This window comes from Lissotriton helveticus, chromosome 6 (genome assembly GCF_964261635.1).
Source record: "Lissotriton helveticus chromosome 6, aLisHel1.1, whole genome shotgun sequence".
In the NCBI taxonomy this organism is placed as follows: Eukaryota; Metazoa; Chordata; class Amphibia; order Caudata; family Salamandridae; genus Lissotriton; species Lissotriton helveticus.
In genome coordinates, this window is record NC_136067.1 from 238,221,085 (window position 1) to 238,236,865 (window position 15,781).

At 37.6% G+C, this 15,781-nt stretch overlaps 1 protein-coding gene across 3 annotated transcripts in view; it reads right to left on the reverse strand.

The window, feature by feature from the left end:
• LOC144762473 (adhesion G protein-coupled receptor F5-like) overlaps positions 1–15,781 on the reverse strand; it is a 1,325,307-nt gene that overhangs the window by 58,846 nt on the left and 1,250,680 nt on the right. For all 3 annotated transcript variants that reach the window (XM_078647685.1, XM_078647687.1, XM_078647686.1), the window contains one exon: positions 4,523–5,962. In XM_078647685.1, coding sequence (XP_078503811.1) covers positions 4,523–5,962 — 1,440 coding nt within the window. The remainder of the gene's footprint in view (positions 1–4,522; positions 5,963–15,781) is intronic.

A 15,781-nucleotide genomic window follows, 5' to 3' on the forward strand; every position in this document is an offset into this window, starting at 1 on the left:
GTATCGAAACAGCGTTATATTTTAGAACAAGCCAGAGCTGCCAGCCAAGTGAAGATACAATGTGTTGAAATCAAAATGTGGATGGAAGAAGTAGTGAATTATTAGTGAATATATTGTAGTATAGTATAAGTGACATAGGTGACCTTTAACAACAAAAGATTGTTATGAAGGCAACTAGCATTAAGGGGAACTAGCAGTGGTAGAAAAATAATTTTACCACTAAATCATGTCCTGTGCTTTTGCATCTGCAGTCCCCAATATGGGCTACATAGTTCAAAATTAATTTTAGTTAATAGTCAAAATATGAATACCAGCTTTGATGATCTAAAATAGGGAACAAAGACAACCAGCTGAAGATTTGGCTAGGTGCAGTCACAAAATACTCAGTAAATGGCAGAGGTTTGCTTGTTCTTTGCTGGAGTGTCACAGACACTGCCTCATTTCTGACCCATATAGATCAACAGACAATTGTGGCTGTCTAAAAGACCTCATGCCATCCACTCTAAAAAGAAAAATGTAATAATAACACGTATAAGGAGAGAGAGAACTTGTTGTCTGCTCCCTTCATGTGCTTTCATGGTTTGGCACTGCTTGGATGGGCACCCATCAAGGTCCCGGCATTTCTTAGATGATTTATTATCACATTAGTGTTCATGTTAGGTCAAATGTCTCTGCAATGCAATATTCCGCCGTGTATGTCTTAAGTTACGCAGTTACACAGTAGACATCTTCTGACATTTCTTCATAACACTTTTTTAGGCTACAGATAAAGTCTGATAATGCAGTCTGTTGAGCAAATGGGCCCATTGCTATTATTATTAAGGCCAAGAACATTATTACATTTTTATTTATAAACTATGCCTTTTCTTCACCTACCTGACTGGACATTTTATATTGCAAACTGTGAACAGCATTGCAAATAATAAAACCACACAGTAAAAAAGTTTGTTTTGTTGATGAATGTACCTATGTATGCTTCTCTTTAACAATGCATAGGTATGAAAGTAAATCTACTAAATAATTTAGTAGATTTTAATGCAAGAAGAGAATATACTTTAGGAGTGCAAACTCAAAAATATCGCACAAAATGTTATACTATGCCCTAAAGTATGTAACAATATCGAGTACTCCTAATATTGCGTGCATTGACTACTGTACATTGGACTACGTTGACTCATGAGATTGACATAAATGTAGTTACTAAATGTAAATTAAAAAAAATCTGTTATTTGGCGACAGAATGATTGCAAATCAAAACACACACTGGAAATATTTTTTTTTCTTTTACTAAAACTTAAACCCAATCACAGGGGACCATGTCAGTGTAGCTGATGAAAACTAAAGGATTCATTAGGATGTCGGGTGGACCACCACAGCAAGGCCATTAGTGTTGGTCCTCCCTACATCCAGGGTATCAGTTCGGTTGCTGGCTCACAATACTGGTGGTCAGAGCAATTTGGGCGGGGGAAATACCGCAACCTCTGACAGGCTGAAGGAGCCGGTTGGGATAGTGGTTGAATTCTTAATCCCTACAATAGGGCATTGTCTGCTCAGGCACAGCCATAGGGATTAAGGTATCTCTTTTTGACGGTCCCGAAGCCTTGAACAGGCAGCCGGAAAGGGACTTTGGGGGCCTGATCAGGGGCCCAGTCTTCAGTAGGCCACTACTCAGTGGCCAGAGGGCACATCGATTGGCCTTATGGTGCCTGGCACACAGTGAATGAATGTTTAAAAACATGCTTTTTCTACTGCAGCTTGTGCTGCATCCCTTTTCCGGGCCGCAGCACAAGCTGCTCTAGAAAAAGACATGTTTCTGACCGCCTTCATGGTGGTCGTATCAAAATATGGCAGGTGGGACGGCTGACTACTTGTCGGCGATCCAAATGCCGCTAGAATGGAAGTCAGACGCTTGTCCGATCGCCATTGTAATGGGACCCTAAATTCTATTATTTGTTGGGATAAAGACAAATTTACCAAATAAACTATTTTAATAATAAGGCATAATGGGTAGAATTTGAATTTGATTAATAGAAATGGCAAGCCAGTGCTTCGGATGGGGACAAATGATTACTACAAGTGATAGGTGAATATTTCGGGACAAAATTAGGGTATTCCCAAATATGTAATATTGACATTTGAATGATAATTTAAGCTAATTAGGGGACATCATTGTGTAGCTGATATTATGGCTTAAAATAACTTTTTAAGAGGATGTTCCCTGCTGCTTTGGCATTTATGACTCATATAGTGACCAAAGTGCTCTCTATGTATAGCTTTTTGTGAATGAATTCTCATTAAATATAACTACTGAGTGATTTCCAACCAGGCATAATCTGTTTTGTTTCGACAACAGACTTTCTGTGCAAGGCCTAAAATGGCAAGAGTAGTGTAACTTTTAATTTTCGTATCCAGGCGCATCAATATAGATTACCAACCATTTTAATGTTACTAATCATTTACATGGTAGAAGCAGGATAAAGAGATCAAATAATGTGCATAATAGAAGTGAACAGATAAACTTTATGTGGCCCTATTGGCTAGGGTAAATTTATAAGTGTAGATTTACCCATGGGTGAATTTCCTCTTATGCATTGGAATAACTTTATTACTTTGGCTATTCACTATGTCCAATTGTTAAGCTACTCCAAAATGTAGACTTATATGTCCCCATTTCCCCCGAAACCCAGAGGAATAATAATAATAATAATAATCCACATTTGTAAAGCGCACAATCACCCGTAAGGGTCTCTAGGCGCTGGGGGCCGTCGGGAAGATTAAACGAGCTATTGCCCAGAGTCACATGGTGCTGGGCTAACCTGCTGCCGGAGCCGGGGATCGAACCCTGATCCCCAGATTCCAGCATCAGTCGCCCTGGCCGCGGCGCCACACCTCTCCCACCCAGGAACAGGTAAACTCATGAGTGTAACATTATTAGCAATAGTTTTGCACACATAAGCGGAAGTAATCTTCATCAGGACAGAGATCTTTCCATGGTAAAGTATAGAGTAAAGTAAAAACGTTTATTAACATTTTCAATAATTTTGTCAATATATTTTAATGCTAAATATTATGTGAAATAAAACAATGTTACAGCACTATTATCTTAAGGATATATTGACACATTAATTAATAGAAATATATTTAAGTGATGTATTATCAAAAAAAACACCTATAGTAAAATGTTTATTTTATTTACTATGTATTAAAAGGGCTGAAGGTTATGTACATATTTAATTTAAATCTGATTTATAAAAATTAAAAGATACATTTATTTTAAAATCTGAGATATTTTGTAGAACAAATATAATAAAATATTTTTAAATTATATATCATTTTTAAAATAAAAAATCTCTATATATTTTTTAAAAGATGACATAAGTTCATTTATTTTATTTCCCATAGGGTTTTATTTTCTGTCCCTGCCTCCCATCCATGAAAAGGTGTTACACTTCCAGTGGGTAGCCATGTGTGTCGATGGTAACTGTTTTTTGCCATTTGTGAAAGTATTACGTTTATAAATTTCAGCTTTTGAAAGGCAGTGGGCTTAATCTTTTACAGGTGGGTATTTGTTGCACGCTAAACCCCTCCTTAACCCTCCTGTAACCACTTCAAAAGCCTCTCACATTTTGTAAAAAGTAATCGAAATTGTTAAGTCACTCCTCCTGTCCCTTCCACACTTACCACAAAAGCATATGTGCACATGTTCGGAGATCTCCGCAACTAGGACGGAGATCTCTTCATAGGAACGATGGAACCAGGAGTCTCCTCACTTGGGTAAGTGGAAAGAATTTTGCAGTATGTGGGTTGTAGTATTGTAGTATTGTAGTACTATTAAACAGACTACAAAAAACTGTTTGCAAATAGGGCCCTACAATGTTTAAGAAATTTGAAATCACAGGTCGTTATGTCAAACTGTACATCCAAAGACCTCACTGGCAATAAAGCCGAGGAATGTTTAGTCTCTTGTAGAGAATTTGGGACATTTGGCTCTGAAAAGCAATATTTGGTAGCTTGTTTATCTAAACCTTGCCGGAAACTGAAAGTCAGAGTTAGCAACTAGTGACTAATGCATTTTTGGGGTTTTAAGCAAGTGAATATGATCAACAACATTGAAAGTCTTTTTTTAAAAAAGTTATGAGAACGAAAATATGGAATCTGGCAAATTGCGTGCTGCCTTAGTTGCACGACCAGCTCAACTATTCCAGAATTCTTCTTTAAATTCTAGACATTGTAGCATGCTTAATTCTAATTGAAGGAACAGGACAACAAAAAATGGAATGCAGAGGAAAAAGACATCTCGCGCATGTAGCTGGGAAATTTGGGACATGTGCATCAAGTTTGTTTCAGTTGCACAATGGCTGATGCTTTATCTGATGATTCCAGTGACATCAGGCTTGTCGATGTTACAGAGCCGTCATCTTATCCTTTCACAGAGAGTACATCATCAAATTTGCAAACCAAAGATTTACACTCAATGCATAATATTGAATATTCAAGAATTGGCAAAAGAGCACAGACTTACCTGTAGCGAATTCAGAAGCGAAAATATTACGTTGAGCGCAAAGCTATATTTGATCAATGTCCCTATTCCAAATCCCCAGGTCAGGCCTAGCAATGGTGTTAAGATGGCGACGCTTTTAGCAATCTTGACTATCGTGCTCTTCTCTTCTCTTCTTGGCCTATCTCCAACAGAAGGCCTCAGGAGTGTTATGATGACCACAGCGAGTATGACAAAATTGATAGCAACAATGGTTAGGGCGGGTACAACAAAGGCAAGGAATGCCCTGGTATTCATGATGTTCAGCCAACAGCTATCACCTGCTCTGTAATAGTTCTGTGGCCTTGTAACAGCTACAGTAACAACTGATATGATGAGGGGGCATCCATAGCCCAAAGAGAATGCAATGGCCAACATAGTTGTCTTACTCATATCACTCAAAACAAACACCAGGCGATAAAACAGGATAAGGCCCATGGTGAGCATCCAAAAAAAAAGCGAAAGGTAGAAAAAGTGGGAAAAAAATGTAGCAGCGTCACAGGCTTGTGCTGTGCTCGTGGTTGCATTGGTGTAAGTTTGATTGGACAATTGTGCCGTGAGGCTGGCTCCAATGATGAACCAAGTATCTGCAATCAGAAGCGATAGAGCGATGTTGACCATGCACACATGCCGCATGTAGGATGTTTTATTTTTGGTAACAGACTTCCAAACCAATGCCTCAATTATGAGGCAAAGAACTAAACTTCCCATGGAAATGCCCACACCAATGTAAGTGATGCGCTCTAAGGTGGCCTCATTCTGTTTTTCTTCCTCCGTTAAATTGCCTTTAGGTGGCGAGGATGAGGAGGACATTAATACTGAGAAGGCAGTCAAGTGATCACATGTACATATGACTTGATTTCCTTCTTCAGTGGCTCTGCAGCCCTCTGTATCCCAATCACCGGATCCGTTGCCATTGAACTTCCAGAAGACACATGAGGCATTAGATAGGGAGCGGTTGATTTTATCAAACGCCATTGATATCTTAAAAATTTCACTTGAGTTGGTGTTGTTCTGGTTCCCCACAACTGTTGACATCACCAAGGCATTCACAGACTGATTTTGAGTTGCTGTCAAAATGTTACTGAGCTCGGAATAAGCAATGGTAATTAAACTGGAGCTGCGAATGGTCGCCAGGGTCTCGTTAGCAACTTGCACATTCCCTGTTGTAACATTCCCTGTTGCATTTCCAAAAGTAAAAATTTCTTTATAGATGGGTGTCTCATTAGTGACAACAATTCCTTTCAAAATGATGTTCTTTGTCTTTGTCTCTTGTGCGATGGAGCCGTTTACTATCTGAAGCGCTTTTGAAAATTCCTGCGTGGACTCAAGCAGCCGAGAGCCGCCCTCAATCCTCTGCGTTTCACTCACAGCTACCCACGTCTCTTGCTTATTCACAATCACATCTGCTGTATCGAGAAAGTTCTGAAACAGATAGAACAAATAATAAGGCTGTGTGACAACACTGGAAAGTCATAAAACACATACGCAAACACAGTACAGAGAATCTGTTATAGAAACGACTTGCCATGAAATAACTATGGGGCATGTTATCAACCCTGTCGCCACTTTATCGGCAGGAAACTGCAGCTAAAGTGGCGATAAGGAGCTTGATATTATGCTCTATGGAATTCCAATTGAAGCTCATGTTGGATGTCCTTCACATCTAACATGAGCTTCGATTGGAATTCCACAGAGCATATTATCAAGCCCATTATCGCCACTTTAGCGGCAGTTTCCTGCCGATAAAGTGGCTATAATTGTATTGCCCAGGCTTGATAATATACCCCTTTGTGTCAGATATTTAATGAAGTGTTTAATAATTGACAAATATGAGGGCCCAGGTTATAGGCACAATAAACAGTGTAACAAGTAAAATCAGATAATACCCAGTCTTTATAGATAACATAGGAGACCTGTGGAAAAAAGCAAGGTTGAGATTAGCCTAACAACAAAAAAAATTGTATGATATACAAACTTATATATAATAAAACAGGTCTGGAGGGAAAGGCTGAGTACCATTCAATTATTCTGTGAAGGGACAAGTGAATTCATTACATTGGTTCTTTTTAGGTTACCTTTAAAACGGGTTAATATTTTAGTCTAGTCTTAGGTATTTGGGGAAATGTGTTAACTCCTGCTATAATTAGTGATCTGTCACCAAATTTTGATAGGCACCATTTTGAGATGAACAGTTTGAAGTCTGTGCAGGAGTGAAGCAGAAGTGTGGAATTGTGAAAATAACGGGTAGGTGCAGTCTTATTGTCCAAAACGTTGTTTTTATATTTTACACTTCTTTGCAAGCAGCAAAGGAAAGTGAGACAAAACATCGATGTATTTTATTTATTTTCTCTATTCTTATTGCACGAACCAGAATTACCCGGGAGCAGATGTTTGACAAATTAGAAACTGGTGCAGTCAAACAATTAAAATCAAAACACAGTTATCTAATAACCCAATATTTTCTGCAGTAAATGGGTGCGAGAACATAAATGAGGAAGCTGGTTAACATTGATGGAGCGAGATAGAAAACAAAATTTTGTTTAAACTCGTGAAGTCACATTTCCATAACATGAATAATAATATTAATGATTTGTGATATGTCGTGCTAATACAACTTAGATTAAACTTTACACATGGGGGGACTAACATGTGTGCTCATAAACGTGCATAATTGTTGCATCTTTTTGTTCGTGCAAAATAATAAAATAATTTATTGTTTTCGTTTTTGTCACTACTAACTGCTGCAAACTTAAAAGAAGCATGTGCTTGTTTTGCTTTTCCTTGTCTGTGTGATGTCATTTCTACTATTCTAGGTGCATATAAGTCTCATGGATTAATGAAGACTGGTAGATATAAACGCTGCTTTATTTGTTTGCATTTGATAGGTAACATTTGATTAATCGGGTGGGTTAATTAATTAGTAAATCCTGGGGTGAATACAGAATCTACATTATTTCTTACATTAATACTTTTCTTGTGTTTGTTTTATACTAGAAAGCATAAGTTGCCTGCTTTTGGGCCTAGTTTGCTCGAGTTACAAAAAGGCTGAATTTTACTTCTGCAAAAGTCACGAGATGCCCATTCTGAAATAAAGTGTTCGTCAAAAGCTGCATTCACAAAGCAAAAACTGACGTGCTATCATCATTCTGTCGGACGTGGCCAAGGTCGAAAAAGAACATTTTGTCAGCCCTTAACTTGGCATCCGCGGAAGTCAATTGGAAGCAGTGAGAACATTAATGTACATTTGTTGCAAACCTAGGAAGCTCCTGGTTGCATTCAGAAAAGACAATGGTCTTTGAGAAACGTGACCTAATGGAACTTTTGAAATATGGGTGACATGTCACTTGTCACTCTCAGCCAATGGGACGTCGAAGATTTCTGAAAACTTTCCTTTGCGTAGTTTAGTTAGTGTAGAAAGGTATAAAAAGTCATGCCCCTAGGGATGGGCTGGCTGCTGCTTTCTGACTTTCCGATGAGGGTGAAGTGCTGTCGGACATTGCGTGGAGCACGTAAGAATCCTCAAAGAACTTTACTTTAATTTCTATCTATTTAGCTCAGTTAGGGACTTAGGTTTTAGAAATGCTAAACTTTAAATACTCACTTTAACTTTGATTCACTTGCTTAAATTGTATTTTTCTCATATTTCTTTATAATCATGCTTGCTTCAATGCTAATAAATTACTTTTATAAAACTATCAATTAAAATACCATAATTTAGTAAATAAAATCTTACTTTTGACAAACAAGCTGGTCTTGGTTATTCAGAAGTGCAGGTTACTATTAGCTAGATCACGTCGCCTATGGTGGTCGTTTAAATAATTAGGATTTATTCTAATGACAATATTCTTTCCGCAGATGTATAAAATTGTATATAATTTGTAGATAATATGTATATAGATTTAATCTGACCACCTGATTCAGTAGGCCCAAAATATGTCAGGTTTATAAATGGGTCCATAATTTAGTATAGAATTTTGATTATAGGTTATGAAGTTGGGTAGTGTTGTTTATGATATATTTTCTATAGGCCGCTGGATCAATTCTCTGGTAGCAGAAATTGATGGTTGCTAAGGGTAACCAAGGTAATATGTTGGTTGCTAAGGGTTACTAAAGTGTTATGGTATGGAAATAGGATCGATGTTTTAACACATGTTGAGTTCGTTTTTCGTGCTATCTGTAAGCTATACCGGTATAGATTGTGTGGCGAGAAATTAGTCACGCAAGCCATCTGTTCTGTTTGTAGTGATATCGCCGAGTATCACAAGAGGTATCGCCGTGTACCATAGTGTTGTCGCCGAGCAGCACAGTTTTAGGGCTAGGTGTGAATTTTGTATAGTGAGGGTTTTCTAAGAAATTAGAGCAGCATGAGAATAGGGACAAAGCGCCTTCCATAAAACTCACTGTGATAAGAGTATTAGTTATATCCGAGCTTGAATGAAGGGTAAAGTAGCGTCGGTGCATGACTATCTATAAACAGGTTAGAGTCCTGTACGGGTACATGTTTCATATCTATAAACAGGTGAGAGCCCTGTACGGATAACGTCGTTATTTTGCTAACGGTGCATGATTTCTATAAACAGGTGAGAGTCCTGTACGGATTTCATGTGTGTTTGAAATTAGGGAATTTTCCGTGTGAAAGTGCGAATTTGATTTGTATTTTATGTTCAAGTGGAACTCTTAGAACTGTCACTTCGCGGTGCGTTCAGAGCAAAGCGAGTTCATAATTATACATGTTAGAAGGGTGGAGTAAGGGTTACTCTACTGACAATTGGATATTATCCTTAGTGTGAATAGCGCCGTCTATTCCGAAGTGTGGATACTTGAATGTATGTAAACTATCCTAAATAGTGAAACGAACAGATGATGTCCTTATAGTCATTGTTAAGAATTAATTTACACTGAAAAGTGTTCTTAAAATGGCGCTGTGAAAAGATTTTGTGAAGGAGGGGTAAGCGCTAGGAGTGAGAAACGAGAAACCGCAGTTGCTGTGTACGTCACAGAGCCGCGCTGGGATTGGGTGACCTACGTCACAAGCTATATTCTGATTGGCTCTTGAGTCTCTGACGACCTGTAAGCTGATTGGTCCTTCAGAAAAACTCCATTTTTATTGGTTGAGCAGAAAAGTGACGTAGCTCAACTGTCATTGGCTTGTAGGTGTGTTTCGCGCACGGATTGGTTGTTTTGCGGAACATCCCGGAAATATTTTACGAACGATTTTGTGAATTAGATTTAACTCTTAAAAATGAGTTATCATTTTAAACATGTTGAGAAAAAGCCAACATTATTTCAGAAGTTTAAGAATTTATTTTCACCTGATAAGAAAATTGAAACGCGAGGTGGTATAAAACATCTGCAGCGTATATGGAAGGTGAATATGGATATCATACTGTCTTATGGTTCGATAGTTGGAAACGCTATACTAAGAACGACGGTGTTTTAACTTGGCCTGATGATGGTTCATTTAATGTAAAAGTCTTGAGAAATTTACGAGAGAAAATGAATGCTCTTGTTCCGAAACCGAGACCAACTCAATTTGAAGCTTTAGTTGAGTGGGAAGATGAGATGTATCAGTTACAAAGAGAAACTAGTGGAATTAAAAGACCTTCTAAAAATCCACCTTGGAGAAGAGAAACTCATGAAGATAGATTGCGAATGTGGAGACAGGGAAACATGAGTGAAGGATTGTATTTAATACAAGAAATGGTAATGGGTACTCCTACAGGGAAATCTATGGAAAGTGAATCTGAGGATGCAGTTATGGAAGAAATATATACTACAGCTAGAAAGAATCAACCTTTGAGACCTCCTAGATCATGGTCTACTCCGGTGGTTTCTACTGAAACTTCACCGAGTGCACCTCCAATTAATGAAGCTCCCAAACTTTATCCAAATAATTGTGAAATCATTGAAACACCTAGAAGACCAGAATTTGATAATGCTCGAAATGAAGGTAGACATTTTACAATGGCTCCAAGGGCAAGAGAAGCTCCAAAAGATTATACAAGAGAGGCAAGAAATGTTGAAGATGTCGATTATAATGAATATTTAAGATCTAAAGAAGAATTAATAAAAAGAATGACAAAAGGCATGGAAGCTGTGACAGTTCCAGTAACGATTGGTCCTGTTCAGCCTGTATTTGACCAAAAGGAAACAAACAAGACAGGATTAACTATTCCTTTGAATGCAGAAATTCAAAAGGTTGCTGAAAAATTTTATTCAGACTTATCTGAAATAAACTCTTCTAAATCGAGAATGCCTGATTTAACCTTTAATGAGGATTTATCTCCAAAAACACCAATGGGTGCTATATCAGATATAGGGAGTCCTGAAGTCAGGGTAACCACACCAAAACTTGATGTGGCCAAATTAAAAGCAAATATCGAAGAATTAATAATCGGAACAATCGGTCCAGATAGTTTAAATTACTATCGAGATGATGAACTACTGTTCATTTGCAAAAGCATTCAGTGGAAAACAAAAAATAAATATGATCAACTAGAGGATCTAGCAGCAGAACTTGAAATCGATGTGAGCAAACAAAAGAATTTTGCGAAACATTACAGATTAGACTTTTCAGAAAGTGACATTGAGAGTTTGAACTCAATGGGAAGAATAGTACATATAAAAGATTTGATTGTTTATATCAAAAAACTAGGAGAACTGAATAAATGGAGAGTAAAATGGACGAAAAAGAAGGAAGATGAAAGATTGGAAAAATTGTCAAAACAATTTCCAATGAGAGAAATTCCAGGTGGAGGATATGTTCATGTCCCTTGGTCGAGACAGGACATTTTGTTGTTTACGAATGACTTTCCAAAATTGAGGGAAAAACCAGTTGAGTGGTACAGACAAGTAGATAGATTTATCAAAGTGTCAAAAGTTCTGTGGATTGATTTAGATGGATTTTTTGACATTGTCGTTCCATCAGATCTTTGGACAGAATGCAAAATATCGATTAGTTGGCCAAAAACAGAACCTGAGCGAATCAAAGAAACAGGTGCTCCAAATCCACTTGTAATGGATTTTTATGAAAAAGTGATTGTTTGGATGAAAAACAAAATTCCACCCAAAGAAGTCGATTGGGTTAAAATAGAAAGGACAGAACAGGAAACAAAGGAATCAGTTCATTCTTTTTATGAAAGACTACTGTTAATCTTTAAACAATACAGTGGTTATGAAAAACTAGATGAAAAGGATATGAGCCATTTTGTCTATAGATTTGTTTATGGACTAAAACCTGAAATTGGAGAAATGATCAGAAATAGCATTGTAGGATGGCAATCACTTTCTGTAGATGATATTCTAAGAAAGGCTAAATATTGCAGTGATGAAATAGAAGTGAGACAAAAGAAGCTCAAGGAGAAAGCCATGTGGGCTCAGGTAAAAGTGGCTGAGCAACAGATTGCCAGCATGGGTAATAAGAACACTAATTTTGTTCAAACTGGAAATACAAACCAAATACAAGGAAAGTTTAAAAGTAATAATTTCCCAAAGAAATTTAGCCCAAAGATTGAGGAGTTGAAACAAAGATTACCTTGTTTTAATTGTGGCGAAATTGGACATTGGAGAGACGAGTGTCCTCATCCTCCTAAAAACTTAAAGAATCCCTTATTAAATCCACAGATGCAGAATGGTGTTGACCTGCAGCGACAGCTACAGATGCAACAGGGGTTAAACGAATTAAACATTCAGCGACAATTGCAGCAACAACAACAGCAACAGGTGAATAATCGTCAGGATCAATTGCCACAACCACCTTTTCCGAATTGTGGGGGAGTTCAAAAATATAATCCAAACGTGGGATTTCAGGGAAGTGAACAGGTAATAAAAACGCAAAAACAGCAAAAGCAACAAAGAGTTCAAATGCAAAATGCTTCACAACAGTTTTTATTAGCAGAAAGTCAAGACAGCGATTCTGATGATTATTGCTGACGGTGCCCGAGAGAGGAGGAAGAGTGTGTTGTTGGAGCCACTCTTGAGGTTGACCAGTCTGGTCCTTTTGTAAACGGGAAAGTTAATGATGTAGACATCACTTTTCTAGTGGACACTGGTGCTACCCGTTCTACTGTTAGATCAGTGGAAATTGAAAACCTACCTCTCTCTGGGGATACCATCCAAGTTGTCGGAGTAAGCAATCAGCAAATTAAAACTGACTTAACTGATCCAGTTCCAGTTGAAATTGGAAATTACAAAGACAAACACAGATTTGTGGTTTGTAATAGTAGTCCAGTGAATCTATTGGGCAGAGACATCCTATGTAAAATGAATTGCAGAATATATTGTTCTCCTGATGGAGTTGAGTTACAAACAATGGAGGAAGATGGTTTATACAGAATGACAATGATGATGATGGAAGCAGAAGAAACAAAATTGTTTCCTGCATTTGAAGAAAAGGATTTACCTGAAGAACTCAAGGAAACAGTGAAATCTGAAATATGGGATTTTACTGGGAACGAGATGGGTCTAATGAAAAATGTAGATCCAGTAAAAATTACATTGAAACAGGGAATAGAATTTCCTAACATTCCACAGTATAAAATGAAAGCAGAAACAATTGAAGGTATTACACCTATAATTGAAAAATTAATCAAACAAGGCGTATTAAAAGAAATGGAGAGTAGTCCTTGTAATTCACCAATTATGGGAGTTAAAAAGTCTAACGGAACATTTAGAATCGTACAAGATTTGAGAAAGGTTAATCAAATTGTCGTTCCATGTTGTCCTGTGGTTCCAAATCCAGCAGTAATTCTATTCCAGATTCCACATGATGCTGAATGGTATACAGTCATTGACCTTTGCAATGCATTCTTTACTGTCCCCTTACATCCAGACAGTTACGAAATCTTTGCTTTCAGATTCCAAGGTAAGACCCTCGGATGGTCAAGAATCCCTCAGGGCTATACAGAAAGTCCTTCAATCTTTAATGATTTGTTAAAAAGATCATTAGAAGACCTAGATGTACCTGGTAGGTCAACGTTAGTGCAGTATATTGATGATCTGTTGATAGCTGCAAAGACAAGAGAAAATTGTGTGACAGACACAATAATTCTGTTAAATCGCCTTGCAGTAGAAGGACATAAAGTGTCCCCAGCAAAACTACAGTTTTGCAGACAAGAAGTAAAATATCTTGGTCACAGAATTGCAAAGGGAAAAAGACAAGTAACAATAGAGAGAATAAAAATGATTCAAGCAATGTTACCACCAAGAACACAGAGACAGGTCAGAATGTTCTTGGGAATGGTTGGTTACTGTCGTCAATGGATAAGTGGATTTTCAGTAATTGCAAAGCCACTACAAAGACTGACAAAGTCAGATGTAAAAGATCCAATTATTCTCAATGATGCTGAGATGGATTCTTTTGAAAACCTGAAAAAGAGCTTATGTCAAGCTCCTGCTTTAGGTATGCCAAATTATGAGAAAGATTTTGAACTGTATTGCAGTGAGAGAGAAGGATGTGCATTATCTGTGTTGATTCAGAGACATGGAAATCTAAAGAAACCTATTGCATACTTCTCTGCAGTTCTTGATCCAATTGCAAAAGCATTACCAGGTTGCTTAAAAGCAGTTGCAGCTACAAGTATTAGTCTCGAACAAAGTGAGGGGATCATTATGGGATTTCCTGTGAAAGTTTTTGTACCTCATTCAGTAGAAATATTATTGACAAGAGGTAAGACTCAGCATTTAACAAGTAGCAGATTGACAAAGTATGAGAAAATCATACTAGGAGCAGATAATGTTTCAATTTCAAGATGTTTTAATCTGAATCCTTCTACATTACTGCCTGATTCTGAAATTGTTGATGACATTGAAACAGAACATGAATGTTTAGATGTCATGGAATTCTGCACTAAACCAAGAAAAGACATCAAAGACAGACCTTTGTCAGAATCGGATTTTGTCTACTTTGTAGATGGCTCATGCTTAAGATCCGAAGGAGGTGTCTTAAAAGCTTCATATTCAGTTTGTACAGTCAAAGATGTCGAAGAAGCATCATGTCTTGAAGGAGTTCGTTCAGCACAAGTGGCTGAATTAATTGCTTTGATTCGTGCATGTGAAATATCAAAAGATATAAGAGTTACCATCATTACTGATAGTCAGTATGGGTATGGAGTTGTGCATGATTATGGACAACTCTGGTCACAGAGAGGATACATGACATCAGCAGGATCACCAATTAAAAATGCAGTTTTCATTAGGAGATTAATTGAAGCAATACAATTGCCGAAAGAAATCGCCATTGTTAAGTGTGCAGCGCACACTAGAGGAATTGATTATATTTCCAAGGGAAATGCCTTCGCAGATGAAACAGCTAAATACTGCGCAAGGAAAAATTATGCATACAATCGGGAGAGGAGTAAAGAAACTGATTCAAATTCATTAATGCTAACAACAGTTGTAGAAACATGGCATGAGATTAGAGATTTACAAAATGAAACAGATGATGAAGAAAAAGACTTGTGGTTAAGATCAGATTGTAGACCACGTGAAGAAGATGGAGTGTGGGTTTACAAAGATGGCAGAGTAGTCTTACCAAATTGCTTGATTGCTGACATGGCCAGATTATATCATGGTCCAGCACATCTAGGAAGAGATTCTATGGTTAGACTTTTCAGAGAAACATGGTTCAATACTAAGTTCAGAACTATCGCAGAATCTTTTTGTCAAAGGTGTTTGTCATGCCAACAAATGAATCCAAACAGAAAATCAGTGGTGGGAACAGGAATAATTGGTCGAGAGGGTGGTCCCTTTACCAGATTACAAATGGATTTCATTGAAATGCCCTTACACAATTGTTTGAAATATGTGCTTGTAATTGTTTGCTTGTTTTCAAGATGGGTAGAGGCTTTCCCTACACGACATTGTGATTCAATTACAGTAGCAAAACTAATGCTCAGAGAAATCATCCCAAGGTACGGTTTTCCAGTCACTATTGAGAGTGATGGAGGAAGCCATTTTGATAACAAACTGATGAAGTTAATTTGCGAAGCTTTGAGCATTGAGCAGAAAATACACTGTGCATACAGACCAGAGGCATCAGGGGTGGTTGAACAAATTAATGGAACAATTAAAAACAGAATTGGAAAAATGTGTCTTGAAACAGGTGTAAAGTGGACTGATGCTCTTCCACTTGTTTTGATGTCATTAAGAAGTACACCAGATAAAAAGACAGGTTTGAGTCCTCATGAAATTTTAATGGGAAGAGTTATGAGGCAAGCTTTTGTACCTGTAGGTAAACTGTTG